This window comes from Balaenoptera borealis (genome assembly GCF_965194805.1).
Source record: "Balaenoptera borealis genome assembly, chromosome: 5".
Lineage (NCBI taxonomy): Eukaryota > Metazoa > Chordata > Mammalia > Artiodactyla > Balaenopteridae > Balaenoptera > Balaenoptera borealis.
The window spans coordinates 18,873,194-18,890,559 of NC_138862.1; the positions used below are offsets into that span (position 1 = coordinate 18,873,194).

Consider the following 17,366-nt stretch of genomic DNA (forward strand, 5'->3'; position numbering starts at 1 on the left):
TTAGGAACCATATGGTACAAAATGCTTATTTTGTTCATAAATAAACTAAGGCCCAGATAGCCAAAAAGAAAGGACCATGGCCATACTGATCGGATCACACAACTGGAAGGAAATCAGAAGTGTTCCACTCCCAGCCCCAATTTCTTCTGAAATATACCTTCTGGGACTTTTGAAGAACTTTCATAAACTCCTGACAGCATTTGAATCTACACATTAATAGCTAACATAAAGGAGATCACTAAAAAGATGATTAACTAATTCAAAAATCTAAACAGCACATAACCTTTGTGAATGAAACAAAGCAATTCATTAAAAATTGGAAGGGGAGAAAAAAAATCTTAAATAGTAAAAATAATGCTCTATAGTTAAAGTTATCCATGTACCACATAGATGAGCACCATAAAGTTACCCCTAAAATCGCATTCATTATAGAGTCACCAAAAAATGACTCTGGAAAAAAAAAAAAATAGCAGAACCCTAGAAGGAGTGGTTACTGAGAGAGAATATCCAATTGATGGTCTTTTTCCATCAAAAGCATTGACAGCAGAGCACAACAGGTGTGCATCCAAGAAGATAGCTGAGAAAATACGAGAGTAGCTGGACAGGTACAGCAGAACTGTGAATTTTCTCTATTAAATTCAGGAACTGTCCTACATAGAAAAGGTTTGTTAAAATATAAGAATGAAGGCATTGATTAAATAGTAAAATGAGGTAGATTTCACTGAAGTCACTAAAGGGGGGCACTCACCCTAGCCTAGATCTAGTGCTCCCTACCCCAATATGGGGCAGGACTCAGAGATGGAAGATGTCAGCTGACTGGACTGAGGTCCAGAAACTCAGATGAGGTCTTTTCCAGGGCAGTTAAGGAAGGGTGGAAAGATAGGAAACTTGGTGTAGGAAGAAAGGTAAGAGACGAACCCTGCAGAAATGTGAGGAATATGGGAATCAAGTTGAGTCAGGCACCAACAGAGAATCCATCAAGAACACAAATTGGGTGAGTAGCTTAAAGGGTCATCAGCAGCCCCACCCAGTAGACAAGAGACCCAGTCAGGCTCAGCTGGCCAGCTTGGTTCTGTCTTAACGGACCCTTTGATGAGGCAACCTGGGGCCTTAGCTCAACCCAGTGCCTATGAATCGTGTGTTTCAACACTAAGCCATGTTAACATAACGCCAAATGAAAGTAAAGAAAATAGGGTGCCTGCCCAAAGGGGCAGAAATAATGGGCCTGCGAGAGTCCATTATTTCTTTGGTGTATTAACCTTCAGGGGAGAAAAGAGCTTTAAGGCCAGAGGAAACAGCAGCTTCTCAGGCATTAAGAAGATTAAGGGAAATAGTACTGGACTGGAACAGAGAGGAAATTATTCGCCTGTCTTGGAGAGGACATTTCTGTTGTTATTGCCCCTATAAACTATCTTCACCCTCAGTTTCAAATCAGGCAGGGCTGATGGGATTTGTTGAGGCGATATATCACATTAGTCTTGCTGAGGAAACTCTGGAGGGAGGCCTGGAGCCAAGGAGTGTCCTAAATTTATCTAAGTGACAGGACACTTATAAGAGCAAATGGAGCTCCTAGCTGCCACTGTGGACATCAAAGCCAAAATGATGCTGATTAGAAGGCCTGTGCCTTTAGTTCCAGGGAGGAAAGGAAGATTCGGAGAGCAGACCAACGCCCACCTAAAGTCTTTATTACCAGGCCTGAACTTGCGTGAAAATGAAAGAAAATGTCATGAACACAATCAGAAGTTCAGAGATTTCCAGCACCATTAGGAGAACACATGAGGGCTATAATGATGCACACCTACCCCGTTCATTGGATTGAGAATGATCAAGATCACACAAATATTATAAAAGCAAGTAAACTGTCTACTAAGCTTTAAGGCAAGAGGCTGTGGAAAGATATTCACCGGCTGAGTGAACCCTGAGAGGCCCCGAGGGGCCCTGAGGAGCCCCTCCAGCCTGGAGAGCTGCCCTTTCGTCACCCTCAGGGTGTAGGAGGCATACATTGTGCTTAGCAAAGCCATAAGAGTCATCTGAGCTTCTCAGTGTAATGCAGTCAGCTTCAATAGACCACAGCCAAACACATCCTACGATTTATGTTCTTGAGGGTTCACAGCAAGTTCATCGTCTTCACATGGACCAGCTAAGCCCTCCCTGTCCCCCACCAATCTCCTCTGTCTCAAGCTGGGTTCCTCAAGAAGCAGACCCTAAGAGTTTAATGTGCAGAACGTTTACCTGGGAGAGCCCTAAGTTTCAACACCTGAGCAAAGAAGGAAAAGGAAGCAAGATTCGGCAGAAGTTGAGTCATGATGCAGACCATGACAGCCTCAATGAATGTCATGGGCAGCTCTGAGGCAAGATGCCCCTTCAGAGTTGTCCTGAGATGGGTCAAGATGGCCAGGACTTTAAACCCTCTCTGATCAGTCACTAGATGTGGACCACTCGGGGAAGTGTGCGACCACTGGGCAGGGCAGCTCACTGTAGTTCAGGCAGTCTCTGAAGGGGCTGACAGCTGAAGGCTGGTGCCAACAGCATCCCAACAGGTGGAGCAACAAATCCTTCCTTAAAGGAGGATCTGGACAGCACATCACTGTATCTACCACATGCTCTCCACGGGTTTTCTAAATTTCCACGCAACTCCAGGAAGTGAACGTGGAATTGAAGTTTGAACCTCCCAACCATTTTCAATGCAGAAACCATGGCCGGAAAAGAAAAATGCCAAGTATGAAAAATGTTTTGATGCCAAGCACCCTGAAGAATTAAAGTAACAGCCTCTGGTATTGCAATTATGAGACCAAGACTAAAAAGTGGCTTTGCTTTAAAACAATGTCTTCCCTTTGTCCCCTTCTGAGAAATGTTCACAAGTTTCATTCAATCAGTGACTTCCTATTGAGAGTCTGCTATGTGCTCGGTATTGCACTAGATCCAGCTGTAGGAGATGCCAGAGAAATACAGAACATGATCTCTAACTTTGAGGACGTTTTGGTCTAGATGGGAAGGAAAATAAACACACAGGAGCATAGGAGAGCATCTTTTTGCTCAACTACAAGCTCTTGGGAGGTCAAGGTAGCATAGTATAGCATCGTATGGCAAATTTTTACTTAATTACTGTATGAACTTGGTCACATTATTGATATGAGGTTGATCGGGACAGCTACATCTACAAGGACCACTTTCCTCTTTTTTTTTTTTTTTAAGTATGGTTGATGTATAATATATAAATTGCAGGTGTACAATAGAGTTTTTCACAAATTTTAAAGGTTATACTCCATTTATAGTTATTGTAAAATATTGGCTATATTCCCCCTGTTGTACAATACATCCTTGTAGCTTATTTTATATCTAATAGTTTGTACCTCTTTCCCTCCTATCCCTATATTGCCCTCTCCCCACTGGATCTAGATCTACCATACCTAGCTTACAAGTGTGTTGTGAAAATTAAGTAAGGCAAGGGTTATAAGCATGCTTTGTAAGTTATAAGAAATAATGCGAATATTTGCTGCTCCTTCCATACCTGACTCTTAGTGTGTCAAAGAAGAGAGAGAAAAAAAAAAAAAGGGAGAGAGGGGTTTCCCTGATGGCGCAGTGGTTGAGAATCTGCCTGCCAATGCAGGGGACACGGGTTCGAGCCCTGGTCTGGGAAGATCCCACGTGCCGCGGAGCAACTGGGCCCGTGAGCCACAACTACTGAGCCTGCGCGTCTGGAGCCTGTGCTCCGCAACAAGAGAGGCTGCGATAGTGAGAGGCCCGCGCACCGCGATGAAGAGGGGCCCCCGCTTGCCACAACTAGAGAAAGCCCTCGCACAGAAACGAAGACCCAACTCAGCCATAAATAAATAAATAAATAAATAAATTAAAAAAAAAAAAAAAAGAAGGGAGAGAAAAAATGATGAGCTGGACAAGTTAGCGATTTCAAAGAAGGAGACCTGAACATCGGAGCAAAGGCTGCGAGCTTTCAGTGTTCTGCTGGCCCAAAGTGCCCACAGCCTCGGTGATCTGTCCCACGCGATGTTACCTTCTGTTTATTCTGAATCCCTTTAGAAGGGGCGCATCATTCTAAACACGTTCTAGGTTCGAGCCAGGCACATCATTCCCACTGTCTGTAAAGCCCACTGATGAACAAGCACTGGGGACAGAGCTGTGTCAAAGAGTTTGTTATTGAACTTGCTGCAGCATGGAGTGAACGCCCGAGGAACTGAGGGTCGTTGCGGGGGGAGGTGGGAGGAGCTTCTTACAGAGTGTAGGCCTGTGTGAGAGGTGTCCGAGGAGGACGGAAGGAAGCTGGAACCAGCTGTGGACCGGAGGCTGTCGGGAGGTGGAGTTTTTTCATGACTGATTAGCTTATTAAGTTTTATCTAGGAGGTGGGAGGGTTAAATTGAGGTTCAGAGTTGTCATGGGTATGTAGTAGACAGAAGAGGGGGCGCCTTAGTCATTTTTGTGTTTCTAGCACGGTCCTGTCTCGTCCCCAGCGTGGTGGCACTGCAGCCCTGTCTGAACAGTGTATACACTCTGTGAACACGTTTAGGATCCTTTGGGAAGGTCACGGCCTTGCTGGCAATGAAGCCACTTTCCATTTCTCGTATCTTCCATCCCACCACACGCACACATTTGCATAAGTCTCCGGGTTTCTTTAGACATCTGAATTTGCTACTCTTATGGGCTGAATTGTGTCCACCTAAAATTCGTATGTTAAAGCCCTAACCCAGTATCTTAGAATGTGACTATTTGGAGATGGGGCCTTTAGAGAGGTGATTAAGTTAAATGAGGCCATTAGGGTGGGCCCTAATCCAATCTGACTGCATCCTTATAAGAAGAGGAGAGTAGGACACACAGAGGGACATCAGGGATGTACCTCACAGAGGAAGGACCATGTGAGGACACAGGAAAAAGACAGTTATCTGCAGGCCAAGCAGAGAGGCCTCAGAAGAAACCAAACCTGCCAACACTTTGATCTTGGACTTCCAGCCTCCAGAACTGTGAGAAAATAAATAATGTCTGTTATTTAAGCACCCCCAGTCTGTGGTACTTCATTATGGCAGCCCTAGAAAACGAATACAGCTACCCTCCCTTAATTGAGATAGGATTGAGAGTCCAGGCTGAAAGAAACCTAACTCTGCCGGGGGGCGGCTTTCAAGGAGCTGATATGAAGAGTAGTCTTAAGGATGAGTTAGAATGTGGCGCGCAGAGAGGCAGGCAAGGGTATCCGCTACCGCAGAGAATCTGGAAGTGTGGTCCCTGCACCAGCGGAATCAGCCTCACCTGGGAACTTGTCAGAAATGCAAATTCTCACCGCCCTTCTCACAGGTACTAAATCAGAAACTCGGGTAGGGCTCGGCCATATTTAACAAGCCCTCCAAGTGATGCGGATGCCGGCTAGGGTGTGAAAACCACAGCCCTACAGTAGGCGAGAAGGCTCCCAAGTGCAATCCTGAGTAGTTCAGTTTAGTAGCTGATAAATACTAGCGTGACTCGGGAGGGTTTAAAGAGAGAAGTGGGGGGCTTCCCTGGTGGCGCAGCGGTTGAGAATCTGCCTGCCAATGCAGGGGACACGGGTTCGAGCCCTGGTCTGGGAAGATCCCACATGCCGCGGAGCAACTAGGCCCGTGAGCCACAATTACTGAGCCTGCGTGTCTGGAGCCTGTGCTCCGCAACAAGAGAGGCCGCGATAGTGAGAGGCCCGCGCACCGCGATGAAGAGTGGCCCCCGCTTGCCGCAATTAGAGAAAGCCCTCGCACAGAAACGAAGACCCAACAACAGCCATAAATAAATAAATAAAATTAAAAATAAAAAAAATTAAAGTGAACTAAAATTAAATAAAAAAAAAAAAAAGAGAGAAGTGGGAGTTGAGTGGAGCCTTGAAAGAGGTAGAAAGGTGGGTCAGTGCGAGGAGGAGACGCAGTCGAGGATACAGAAATAGCGAGTGGAAACTCCTGCCCCTGGCTTAATCCTTGGCTTAGGACTTGAGATCTAAACATTGCAGTGCTCCAAGGTCAAACTGACCCTAAAATTAAGAGGCTTAGGACCAAGGGCACATTATCCTGGATTTTCTACCAAAACAAAGACTTAATGAAGAACTTGTTCGACATTAATCTGAAGTGGTGAAAAACACTTAAAACAGTCCATCTGGAAAAGTTAAAAGTTCTCAAGCAGAGAATTGAAAGAGATATTGAAAGAGATATTTTAGAGCCAAATTGAAAAGGATGTAAAAGTTGCATTAATCGTCCAGAACGCATCCTTTGTGTGGAACGCGACCTCAGCTATAGGCGTTTAGTGAAATGAAACCTCTTCACACCTTGCCAAACTTGTGACTTTCCCATATGAGGGACTGGAGCCCACCTTCTGGAAAAGGGTTGCCGCAATGCTCACCTGCCAATGTTTTACTGGCGGGGGGTTGGGGGAGGGTAGTGATGCAGAGGCTGAAGAGGAATGAAAACCATGCGCCCAGTGAAGAAAAGACAATCTGCATCATGATACTTTGGACTTAACAAAATTCGCTGTTAGCAAATTGAGTCATTCAAATCTAAGATTGGAAAGTTTTAATTAGTCTTTCATTCATGCTGGGTTGTTTTTGTTCTTTGTTTTTACAGAATTGATTGAGTTGCTTTTGCTTTCCCATGCCACATGAATGCACCTGACCAATTATTTATCGTTTCTACCCCCTTGACAGGGATGAGACTGTGTCCTGTAAATCATCATCCCATTCAGTTTATTTGCTTGGAACTTGGACTTCTGTGTTGACAGTGTGTGACTAATTTGCATGTTTCTATCTGCCCCCTTTCTCCATACCTTGCACAGATGTTATCATTTATGCTTTAGCTTTTTCAGATCCCTTTATAGCATAAACTAGTTTCTTCATGTTCATTTAATTGCACCCTGAGAAATTATCTATCCACATACTCAGTGGCAAAAGACAAGAACAGATGGCTCTAAAACTGAAATAGGAATTCTTCTGGAAACTTAAAGGGAAAGATTGTGTTCAGGGACTGGACTGTGTGTATTTCATGTTTTTAGTTCCCATAAAAAAGTTGACTTCCTCAAATCAGATATAGATTTGACAAAACCATTTATTCAGCAATGGCTTCCTTGCCCTTCTTCAACAGTGACATAAAATACCTGAGCATTTTCTTTCCTCGCTGATAAGAAAACTATTCAAATGCACTGCCATAATATTTATTTAATTAGTTTGCTGAAATCTTTCTATGGAGAAATAAATGCAACTCTACTCTTTCCCTTTTAGACTTGTAAAATGAAGCTGACTTCCAGTGCTACAATATTTTAGTGTCCTTTGAGTCTTCCAAAGATGAAACCTAGAAAATACAAATTTAAAAGAAGCCTCATATAAACTGTACTGTTATTTTAATCAGCACTTCTATTCACTTTCTTTTTTTTAATTTGCCAGCTTTTCTTCTGATTGTATCATAATAACTGTCTAGACACTGTTCTCAACTGTGATGGATTTTAAGAGACTGTACAAACGGGGCCAGAAAAAAATAAATTAGCAGTACTGTGCATTAAAGTGCCACAGTTTAAAACGTTATGAATAGAAAAATCATTGACCACTTACATGTCAGCTAAGATAGCCTGCTATCTATTCATTTTCTTCAAGGTTATAGCTTTTGATTAGGAAGTTCTTATCCACCTTGCTGTTAAAAGGTATAATACATAGTGACTTACAACAGTATGTTTCTATGTTCCCCATTTAACTTTTTGTTTTACACTAGATGTAAAAGCTTCATGGGAATCTTGATTTGGGGTTAAGTTACAGCTATGATTATAATGGTCTTGGGGACTGGTCTTATGAGTTTCCGACTTCTTTGGGGATTTGCAGGACTGCCATAGGTTCAAAGCCACAGTTATTAATGTTTTACTTCAAGCAATACAACAATAACAATGACAACAAACAATATCAGAAACAATTCTCCCAGTCTGATATTTAATCAGTAGGAACTGGTATAACCATAATGAAAGACTTCCTAAAAGGCTGAAAATCAGCTTATGCCCTAAGCATCCCCTAACCCAAAGCCCTACCACTCCACCTCTGCTGCCTCAGCCCCTTCTCCAGTATCTCCATCTCTTAATGACCTGACACCTAAAATTTAACATCTGGCCCAGTAGGGAAACTCCGTTCATGGTATGTTCCGACTGGCTACTACTCACTGATAAGCATATATGCTATAAGTATTTTTAATGTTATTCCTGATTAAACCTCATCACTTAACCATCTCAGCGAGCATGTTAGTATCCAGCAAAGCCAGATAAAAATGGGTCTCAGAACAACTCCTAGATGTGTGAAACGAAAAAGAAGGAGGTAGAGGAAATCACGAAGGGGGGAATAAAAAAAGATGTATGGGGAGAGGGTTTCTGCTGCGAAGCTTCAAAAGACTGTTATAGTTGCAAACAAATCTCTATTTCAGCATTTTCTTTCAGGTCAACTTATCTTTGCCAATTACCTAATTGCTCTATAGGATTTTCTCAGAGGCAGGATGACTTACCATGTTCTGCAATGTGACAAAAGATATATTCAGCCCTTAAGGTTAGAATTTGGGAATATTCATAGGTGGGCAGGATTCTGCCTGCAAGCTTACATGTATCCAGTAGATGGTACCCCACCCAGACCTCCTTTACTGAGCCAATGCACCCATCCCCCAGCAGCTGGTGGGAGTTTCTAGTGGTTCACAGGTGCACCCTCTTACAGGTAATTTGTGTCAGCCAAGGAGATCACCCTTGCCTGCAAATGCCTTGGAGGTATGCTTCCACCACCAGCAGAATAGCTTGCTCCTAAGGACTGATTCTATCCTTGCAGGATAATTTTTTGGTGCCATTCATGCTCCAGAGCCCTCGTGGAATCAGGTTGAGCTAGATAACCACACCTTTGTTTAGCTTCTTCTCCTGCACCAGCCTGCTTTCCTCGTGTCCTTGAAGACTTCTCCTGAAAGCACTCCCTTAAAGAATTCCTTGGGCTTCCCTGGTGGCGCAGTGGTTGAGAATCTGCCTGCCAATGCAGGGGACAGGGGTTCGAGCCCTGGTCTGGGAGGATCCCACATGCCGCGGAGCAACTGGGCCCGTGAGCCACAACTACTGAGCCTGCGCGTCTGGAGCCTGTGCTCCGCAACAAGAGAGGCCGCGATAGTGAAGAGGCCCGCGCACCGCGATGATGCGTGGCCCCCCGCTTGCCGCAACTGGAGAAAGCCCTCGCACAGAAACGAAGACCCAACACAGCCAAAAATAAATATAAAAATAAATAAGTAAATAAGACCCCGTGCAACCAAATAAATAAATAAATATTAAAAAAAAAAAAAAAAAAAGGAATCCCTGTGTCAGTTTCCACTTTTAGGTAACCCAATACTTTTTTTTTCTTGAAGACAGAATTGAAGACTTTTTTTGCTAAATATAAATGACAAAAAATTATATTTTTACACTTTCATCAAGTCTAATTTTTAGACTTCTGTCAAACAAATTTGAGGGACGTTAATAATGTTTAATGTTGATTTTCTACAAATTATACCATTACAAATCTAAAATAGAATGTAGTCCTAGTTTTCTTTTCTGTTGCAAGACTTTTTTTCTTTTTGTTGGACTTCTGTATTTGAAACTCATGTTTTCCATTATGTTTTCCCTATTTCTGATTATCCTGCACATACAGAGATATAAAGGAAAGTGTCAATACATTGTAGACTACAATTAGCTACCTCAGCTAATAAAGAAGGCATCTGGGTATTTTTGTTTTGCCCCCCACCCCATCCACTCTCCACCCTTCTCCATCCTGCTCTGAGCCCCAAGACTTTAACTTCTGGGGACTGTACCAACAGGCTTCCTTGCCCTCCAACTTTCAGTTCAGCCAATGGAAGACATTTGCAAAGAAATTGAAGGATTAGTGAAGAATGAAGCAAGCATTTTTATTCCAGCAGCAAATTCCTTGCCAGGTCATCACAGGCTGGCTCTGACCCTCTATCCAAGGCACCGGTTCCTTTTGGGCAGCCCTTTCCATCCAGCTCTTTTCTCTGTATTCGAGTAACTAACTGCTCCCCACCCCAGACCCCTCAGAACTCCTGCTTTTGCTGGCTCTAGGGTACTGCCCTATCCTTTGTTACTTTTCCCTGCCCACATCATTATAAACACTCCCTTCATTAAGCTCCCTTCAATGGTCCCTTTGAGAGTGTGATCGTCTGTCTGGACATTGGGTGAAACAGTAGTATGTCCTAAGTTGGCTAACACTGGAATGGAAAAATATTTCTTACTTGGGGAAAAATGAATCTGCTAGAAATACTTAAGTGATTCCTAGGGTATCTGTTTACTTAGGAACTCCTAGACTCATTATTACCCATTGATTTTTTTTTTTTTTTTGGTTATAGTCATTCAATCATTCCATTTTTTCATTTATTCCATAACCAGTTATTGATCACCAACTAAGACTGATGGTCTGTGAGCTATGGTAATCAGGCAAGGCACAGAACTAGTGTCATGCACTACATCATAAATTTCTCCCTGTGAATGATTTCCAGGTTACCTTTGAACAGGCAAATGAAAATGCTAAAGAATGGAAGTAAACATGCTGACCTCTATTTGGTACTGAAATGAGAAAGCCCAGGGATTAAAGCAATGAAAGTGACTTGTAAGACAATTGCTCTTACAGTAAGCGATTGAAGTACCACTCTGGAGAGGTCTCAATTGATGAAGAGGTTATCAACCCTTTGTATGGAAAAGCCTGTGCCCTAGAAGATGCCTGGTAGCTAAGTGGATGGTCTTAAAGCTGTGCTGAAAATTGGGGTGAAAAAAGCTATGAATCCCAAATGCTTTGGAAACAATTTCCCAGGCTGTCTTACCTAAGGGGCACGTCATTCAACAGTGACTGAACAGTCAATTTAGTGAAAGTCAGTCAAACTGTTTGATATTCTCAAGACTAAAAAAACCAGTTGTGTGACCAAGTTTTTCATTTTTCAAGGCAGTCATTGTCGAAAGAATCTAAATTTTTCAGATGATTGCTTTTAGAATAACACTGAGGTTTAATCTCTGAGTTGTTCTTTCTGCTACAGACATCTTGAAACAGAGCAAATAAATGCTGCAGAGTAAAAAAAAGTCTTCAGGACAAAAGCGTGGGTTAGGGTACCACTTACAAAATATTTCTACATTTTGCTGCATATTCTATATTGCTGAATCATAACTAAATATGTTTTCCCCCCAAAAATGTATTTCTTTAAATTAAAGGAGCTAGGGAAATGCTGATATAATCAAGAAAAGGTATTGAACGTAACAAAAGTATAGAGGGTTGTCTTCATTCTTAACCCCTACCACTTGGTCCAGTTTCCTGGCACTTCTGATTACGCCATGCAGATTGTTGAATGACTAAAAAAGAGCAGAAGTTATTTGTAGATGGCAATAATTCCATCTGTGTCTAAGAAGACGAAGAGACATTTGACAATGATATTGACCAGTATAATAAATATTTGAGAGCTGGCCAATCTATGTCAGGTAAACTTACCTGAAATAATATTATGCATAGATATGTAAGCTCCTATTGAAATATAAAGATTTGCTGATATTTTTGTGAAATACAGTGTTGCTTCTAGCCTATGCTCATATTCGTCATAGCTGCTATATGCAATCTGAAGACATTCAGATGGGGAATGGGAAGCACTAAATACTCCAGTTGCAAATTATCTTCAAGAAGAGTGGGACTAACTAATGAACATTCCTTTGGCTAAACAATCAAATGTGGCACACTGTTGGTTGGCTGATCTCTGTCAAATACAAGGGTTCCCTCATATGATAAGAAATTTGGGAGTGAAACAAATTGTCAGCACAGGGCCTCTGAGTGCCTTGGGAGCCAGACGGTACGCCATTTTTATCTTGATATTCCAAAACCTAGGTCAGTGCTTGGTGTACACTACACACAGTATATGCAAACACTGGTCATAAATATCTGTGGAGTGAACCAGTGTGTTTTGAGTTTTAGCAAAGGGTAACAATCAGTGCCCCTCTTTAGGGCATGAAAGTGTCAAAACAATAAATGACCTCATCTGGCCGGGTAGGAAACAGGTATGTCCACAATTTGACATGAAGTAACGCTGTGAGAGAGAAACATAATAAGCACAATGGATTTATTTTCCTGAAAAACCAATGGCTTCCATTTATATTCAAGCCAAAAGGTTCAGTTCTTTATACATAGTCCTAAATGGTCAGCTCTGATAGAGATGAATTTTGTCCACACTAAGTGGGAGAAATATCACATCTTTGTTTCTTTCAATCAGCTTAGTTCAACTGTGATCCATCCCACTGGAATTCCTACTCATGCTTAGCCCCAGCCTCCAACGTCCACCTCCATGTGTGCATGAATGTGTGCACACGTGCACACACACACACACACACAGATGAGGCTCTGATGAGGCAAAGATAAGAATAAAACAAAGTTCTAGTCTTTGGAAAGGTCCTTCTAAGATCCTTCAATTTTCACTCTACTTCTGAGTATGTTTAGTATGGTTCCTTTGTGTCCCGTAACCTGCCCCTGGGTCACACTTGGGGTATAGGGATTTGGGGGAGTCTGAGCAAACAGAGCCACTCCTTCCTGAGGACTCCTCACTCTCCCTGATGCTGTCAGACTGAAGAGCTTGAGTCCACAACACCAGCAGCCTGTGGTCCTTTCTCTCCTTTTCATTCTGACTTAGCTCTTTCCCTGCTTCCAAATCCTCTCCCTTGTTCCTCACCAACTCTGGCACTCCATCACTTCTAAAGGGCTGAGATTTTTATATAAAAGAAAAAAGAAGCTTTGGGTTTGACTGCTTGTGTTTTCTGCCAGGCTAACATTATCCATGAAGCAAGAAATTTCAAAACCTGGATTCTGCCTTGAAATAGAGCAAGGAAAAAGCAGAAGTAGAACAAATACGATTGAATGTCTTAAATTGTCTGCTGCAAAACAAAGCCAAAGTGTTTTTGGTGAAATTCAAGAGGATGGTAGATGGATATTTGTAATACTAACGTTGGCTAAAGGTGAATTTTAAAACTGTATTTTAGGAATTGTTTATTAATTACTCATTATGATTTTGAAAGAATCACTTTAATTGTACATTTTTACTTATGTCACCTGAAATTCTAGTAGATGATGTAGTGGTAGATTTGTGGTGGGACCGCACTCAGTGTGATTTGTGAGGGTGTATCTGTGTGTTTCCTTATAAACTCTTACCCTGCAGTATAATTTTCTCCTAAGAGCTTAGCTGCTTTGAGAAATAAATTTAGAACTCAGGTGAGGTGTCTGTTAAATAAAACCACAGAAAGCCTGGAAAACAATTTTTCTAATATTCTAATCTACCTCCAATTGGCAGGATTTACCATAATTCTATTTCAAACTTGACCCAACCTCTCCATACATATTTCTCATATGTGGCATGTTTTATCAAATATTTTACTTTAAATACAAAGAAAGTTCCTTTGTGAAAAAAACATATATTAAATCTTCTTCCTAACTGAGATGTTGGTCTAAAGCAATGTTTAAAATTAATGTAGAATTTTTTATTCTTTTTATAAGATCACTAAGACTACTTTTTGCCTAACAAAAAAAGGACCATTTATGGTAGGTAGGAAAGTGGATGGATAGGTGTATTTTACATTAGGAAAGAGTAATAAATACTTAAGACTCATAGGCGTATCACTGTGCTATATAGTTCGTGTGGAGTACATTTTCTTAAAATTTTGACCACCTATTTTTTGAGGAAAAAAATGCCCAGGTAATGCAGTCACTAAGCAACCAATTGGATGCCTGTTTTCAAGGACAGTTACACATATACACATACACATATAATATGTTTGCATGTATTTACCAAGTGTTTCCAAAAGGCTTTGAAATCCAAACACACTCTAGGAATTAGCACTACTCTCAAATACGTCAAGGTCTCTGCAGTTCCCAGTAATAATCTGGATCACAGGCCATTATGCATCCCCAGCTGGGCTCAATATCTGCTCTGAATATGTATTTACTAGTGAACACTTTAAGAATTTACAGGCTAATCTGGAAGGACCAGATCAATTTGACCTGTGTTTTAATGTTCCTGTGTTTAATGCAATCTGTATTTGAACTCTTTGCTGACTCTATGCACTTTTTCGTGAAGTTTCCATCTAGTATTGAAGAGAAAAGGTGTGGGAGGATCCCTTTTTTATTATTTGTCTCATTTGGTTAACAGATGCAGTTTGATAAAGAGTAAGAAGTCTTCGCAGGTGAGAAGGGTCTCAGATGTGGGCTCTTTCCTTGGCTCTATAAACTTTTTTACTGTTTCTGAAATAGACTCCCAACCTGTTATAGACAAATCGATTTCACTGCATGACTTACAGAAATGTTGGTTGTCTCTGGGGCTTGCATTTGGCTGGTATGACTGGTTATTAAAATAGAAATCCTTGGGTACCCTTAGAATTATCCTAAAACTCCCTCCCCCACCACCCTTCCACCACCCTTGGGTCCCACTGACCTCCCCTGTACTCTAGCTCTATGACTGTGTCTGCTCTGATTGCTTTGTGGCCATCCATCAAGTTGTTAAATATTTTTCACATTATCTAAGTTCTTTTAATTATACTTGTTCTTCTGTGCGTAGAGATAGTAAGCCACATGGATGGTAGGGTTACCAGAATATTCTTTGTCGAGTGAGCTGTTCTCCATTATGAAATGAATCTTTTAATACAGGAAGTGCATTACTTTGGAGACCCTACTAATGTTATCATCAGGGCAGACAAGAATTGGAAATTAGATCACGTACCTAGCACTCCTCCACCCCCCAGATTCTCATGATGACCCATGGAGCTGGCTCTCTCTGCTCCGCTGTGTAGTGTGTATGCCTTCTTCCCATCCCACTCTCATACACCTCACATTCAAATTGGTTTTCTTCATTCAACTTGCCCTACCTAGGACATCCCATGTTCACCTTCACAAATTCCTCCCATCCTTTTTTTTTATTGTGGTAAAAGTCACATAATATAAGACATACTATTTTAACCATATTTAACTGTACAGTTCAGTGGCACTAAGTACATTCACATTGTTGTGCAACTCTCACCATTATCCATCTCCCGAATTTTTCACCTTCCTAAACTGAAACTCCGTCCCCATTAAACACTAACTCCCCTTTCCCCCTCCCCACGCCCCCCTGCCAAGCCCCAGCCCCTGGCATCAACCAATGTACTTTCTGACTGTGAATCTGACTATTCTTGATACCTCATAAAAGTGGAATCTAACAGTATTTGTCTGCACCTACTGTATACTGGAATGCATTTTTAAGGTTAATTTAATATATGTTCTACAAACAGATTGTACCTTTTTTATTCCCCTGTGCTATACAGTAGGTTCTCATTAGTTATCTATTTTATACATAGTAGTGTATATATGTCAATCCCAATCTCCCAATTTATCCCACCCCCTCCCCTTTCCCCCTTTGGTGTCCATACGTTTGTTCTCTATGTTCATGTCTCTCCTCCCCTCCTTTTTATACAGTCCCTCCCTCCATATGGCTCTGTGCTCATCCTTAGGACTCTGCTTTTGGCATTCAAAGAAATTGATTATCTAAACACATCACTGCTGATGTGATGATTACTGCTATCATGAGAAGAAAAGACTTGTACCTAGTGAACCGGGTTTTGACTGTGACATTCTGGAGTCAGGGTCCTCACCGTCCTTTACTAGCCAACCCAAAAGACACTCTTAATCGGTGAGTCCTACAGGCCTGGGAGGGAGGCTGACTCACGAGAAGCTGGCTGAACCTTTCGGAGTCATCGTTACTCATGCCTCCTTCCCATCTGTGCAGTCCTTTCCAGGAGAAGGAGCATTTTCCAAGAATTGTACTGATATAGTCTGAATGAAGCAGAAGTTCTTATACCATTATTTAGTGAGTTTAAGAGATTGTTCACATTGCCTGCTTGCATGGGGCAAGCAAGGAAGAATAAATCAGTCTGCTTTAATTTTTCAGAACGGCTGGATTGGGTCCCAGATCATCAAGTTGTTATGGTACCTTCCTTTTGCTTTGGCCCCAGAGTCACTGCTGAGTAATATTCTTTAACCCAATTATATTCACGCTTCTCTCAAGTCCTCTTGTGTTCAGTTAGGATAAACATTATTTAATGGCATATTACTTCTTTAAAAGGTTTCAAACAGCATGAACTTTAGATTTCATTTCTTCTAGCACAATCGATCAGCCACATCTCACTGTGCCTGATACTTCACACCTCAAATATTTAAAATCTACTCACTATTTGCTCATTCAAATTCATGTAAGAATCCATCATGCCAAATAAAATTTATCTCAGCTTATGGGTTTTCTCTGAGGGACCCCTAATATTCTGCCTCTGTCCATATTCTAGGAGGGTGGTCGTATAGCATAGTGTTCCTGTTCTGGTATTTAAGAAAAATCATCAGAATATACAGGTTTGCTAAAAAGGACCCAAACCACTTGAAGGAGAAACAGTAGCCAAGAGTTTGGGGGTGGAAATGGCAAAGATGTTGCTGGTTTTCAGAAATATCAGGACCATCTGCTATGTCAACAACATTTCTGCCACAGTCAGAACCAGCTGGTGAGAATAACGGCTCGGCAGGATCACAGCCCCTGAGATGAGAGAAGTCGGTCTTCCTGATAGGGGAAAGTTTGTTTTGGAAGGGGTTTGACAAAGGAGACAGCGAGTGGGGAGCTGCAGGCCCCAACAAGGTCTGTGTTTGCAAACACAACGTAGATCATACGACTGATGAGGGCTGTTTGTCCTGGCCTTGTCTCAAGAACGCCTTAGTCACACACATGGCGTTTATAGAAGTAAGGTGCCATATTACTCACTGGAAGGCCTTGTCCACACCTTGACTGGAGATGTTATGGGGCATCGATAAATTGGATTCTCTACTGTCCTTGGAGTTGTCCTGGGAGAGCATAAGAAAGCAGTAAATGAAGGCTGGCCATTGTGGTGTGGAGGATTATCTTGAGACTGTTCTGAGCCGTGGTGCGTTTGCCTACATGAAGAAGCAGTGGGTCAGATGACTCACTGGGGGAAGTGAAGAACGCTCTCCCAAGAAAACATTCCCTAAGCTATGTCTGCGCAGAAAACATTCCTGTCACCATTTACTTCCTCCTGGCCCCAAATATCCATCCACTTGTCGCCCCAAATATCCATCCACTTTTCACCCAAAATTCATGATTTGGGTTTAATCTAAGGGCCACATGAAGAATGCCATCATCATTTCAAGGTAGACAGAATGTCATGTGATAAAAGGTAAAACAAAGACCTGCATTAGATCAGGTGTATCATTAAAGTCTGACAAAGTGGAAAAGATGTGATTCAATTTTACTTTGGTTTCAACTCTGTAGAATGCTAGAATTGGTACGATCTTGCCATTTTTAGGTCTAATCTATTA

General features: G+C 41.8%; 1 protein-coding gene across 8 annotated transcripts in view; it reads right to left on the reverse strand.

The window, feature by feature from the left end:
• Positions 1-17,366, reverse strand: part of LOC309628709 (uncharacterized protein) — a 309,465-nt gene that overhangs the window by 114,975 nt on the left and 177,124 nt on the right. Inside the window, exon 5 of one of the 8 annotated variants that reach the window (XM_082392002.1) lies at positions 5,484-16,874. The exons of the other annotated variants lie outside the window; for them this stretch is intronic. Coding sequence (XP_082248128.1) covers positions 16,791-16,874 — 84 coding nt within the window. The 3' untranslated portion in view covers positions 5,484-16,790. Of the gene's footprint in view, positions 1-5,483; positions 16,875-17,366 lie in introns of those variants that run through there. 8 annotated transcript variants of the gene reach the window in all.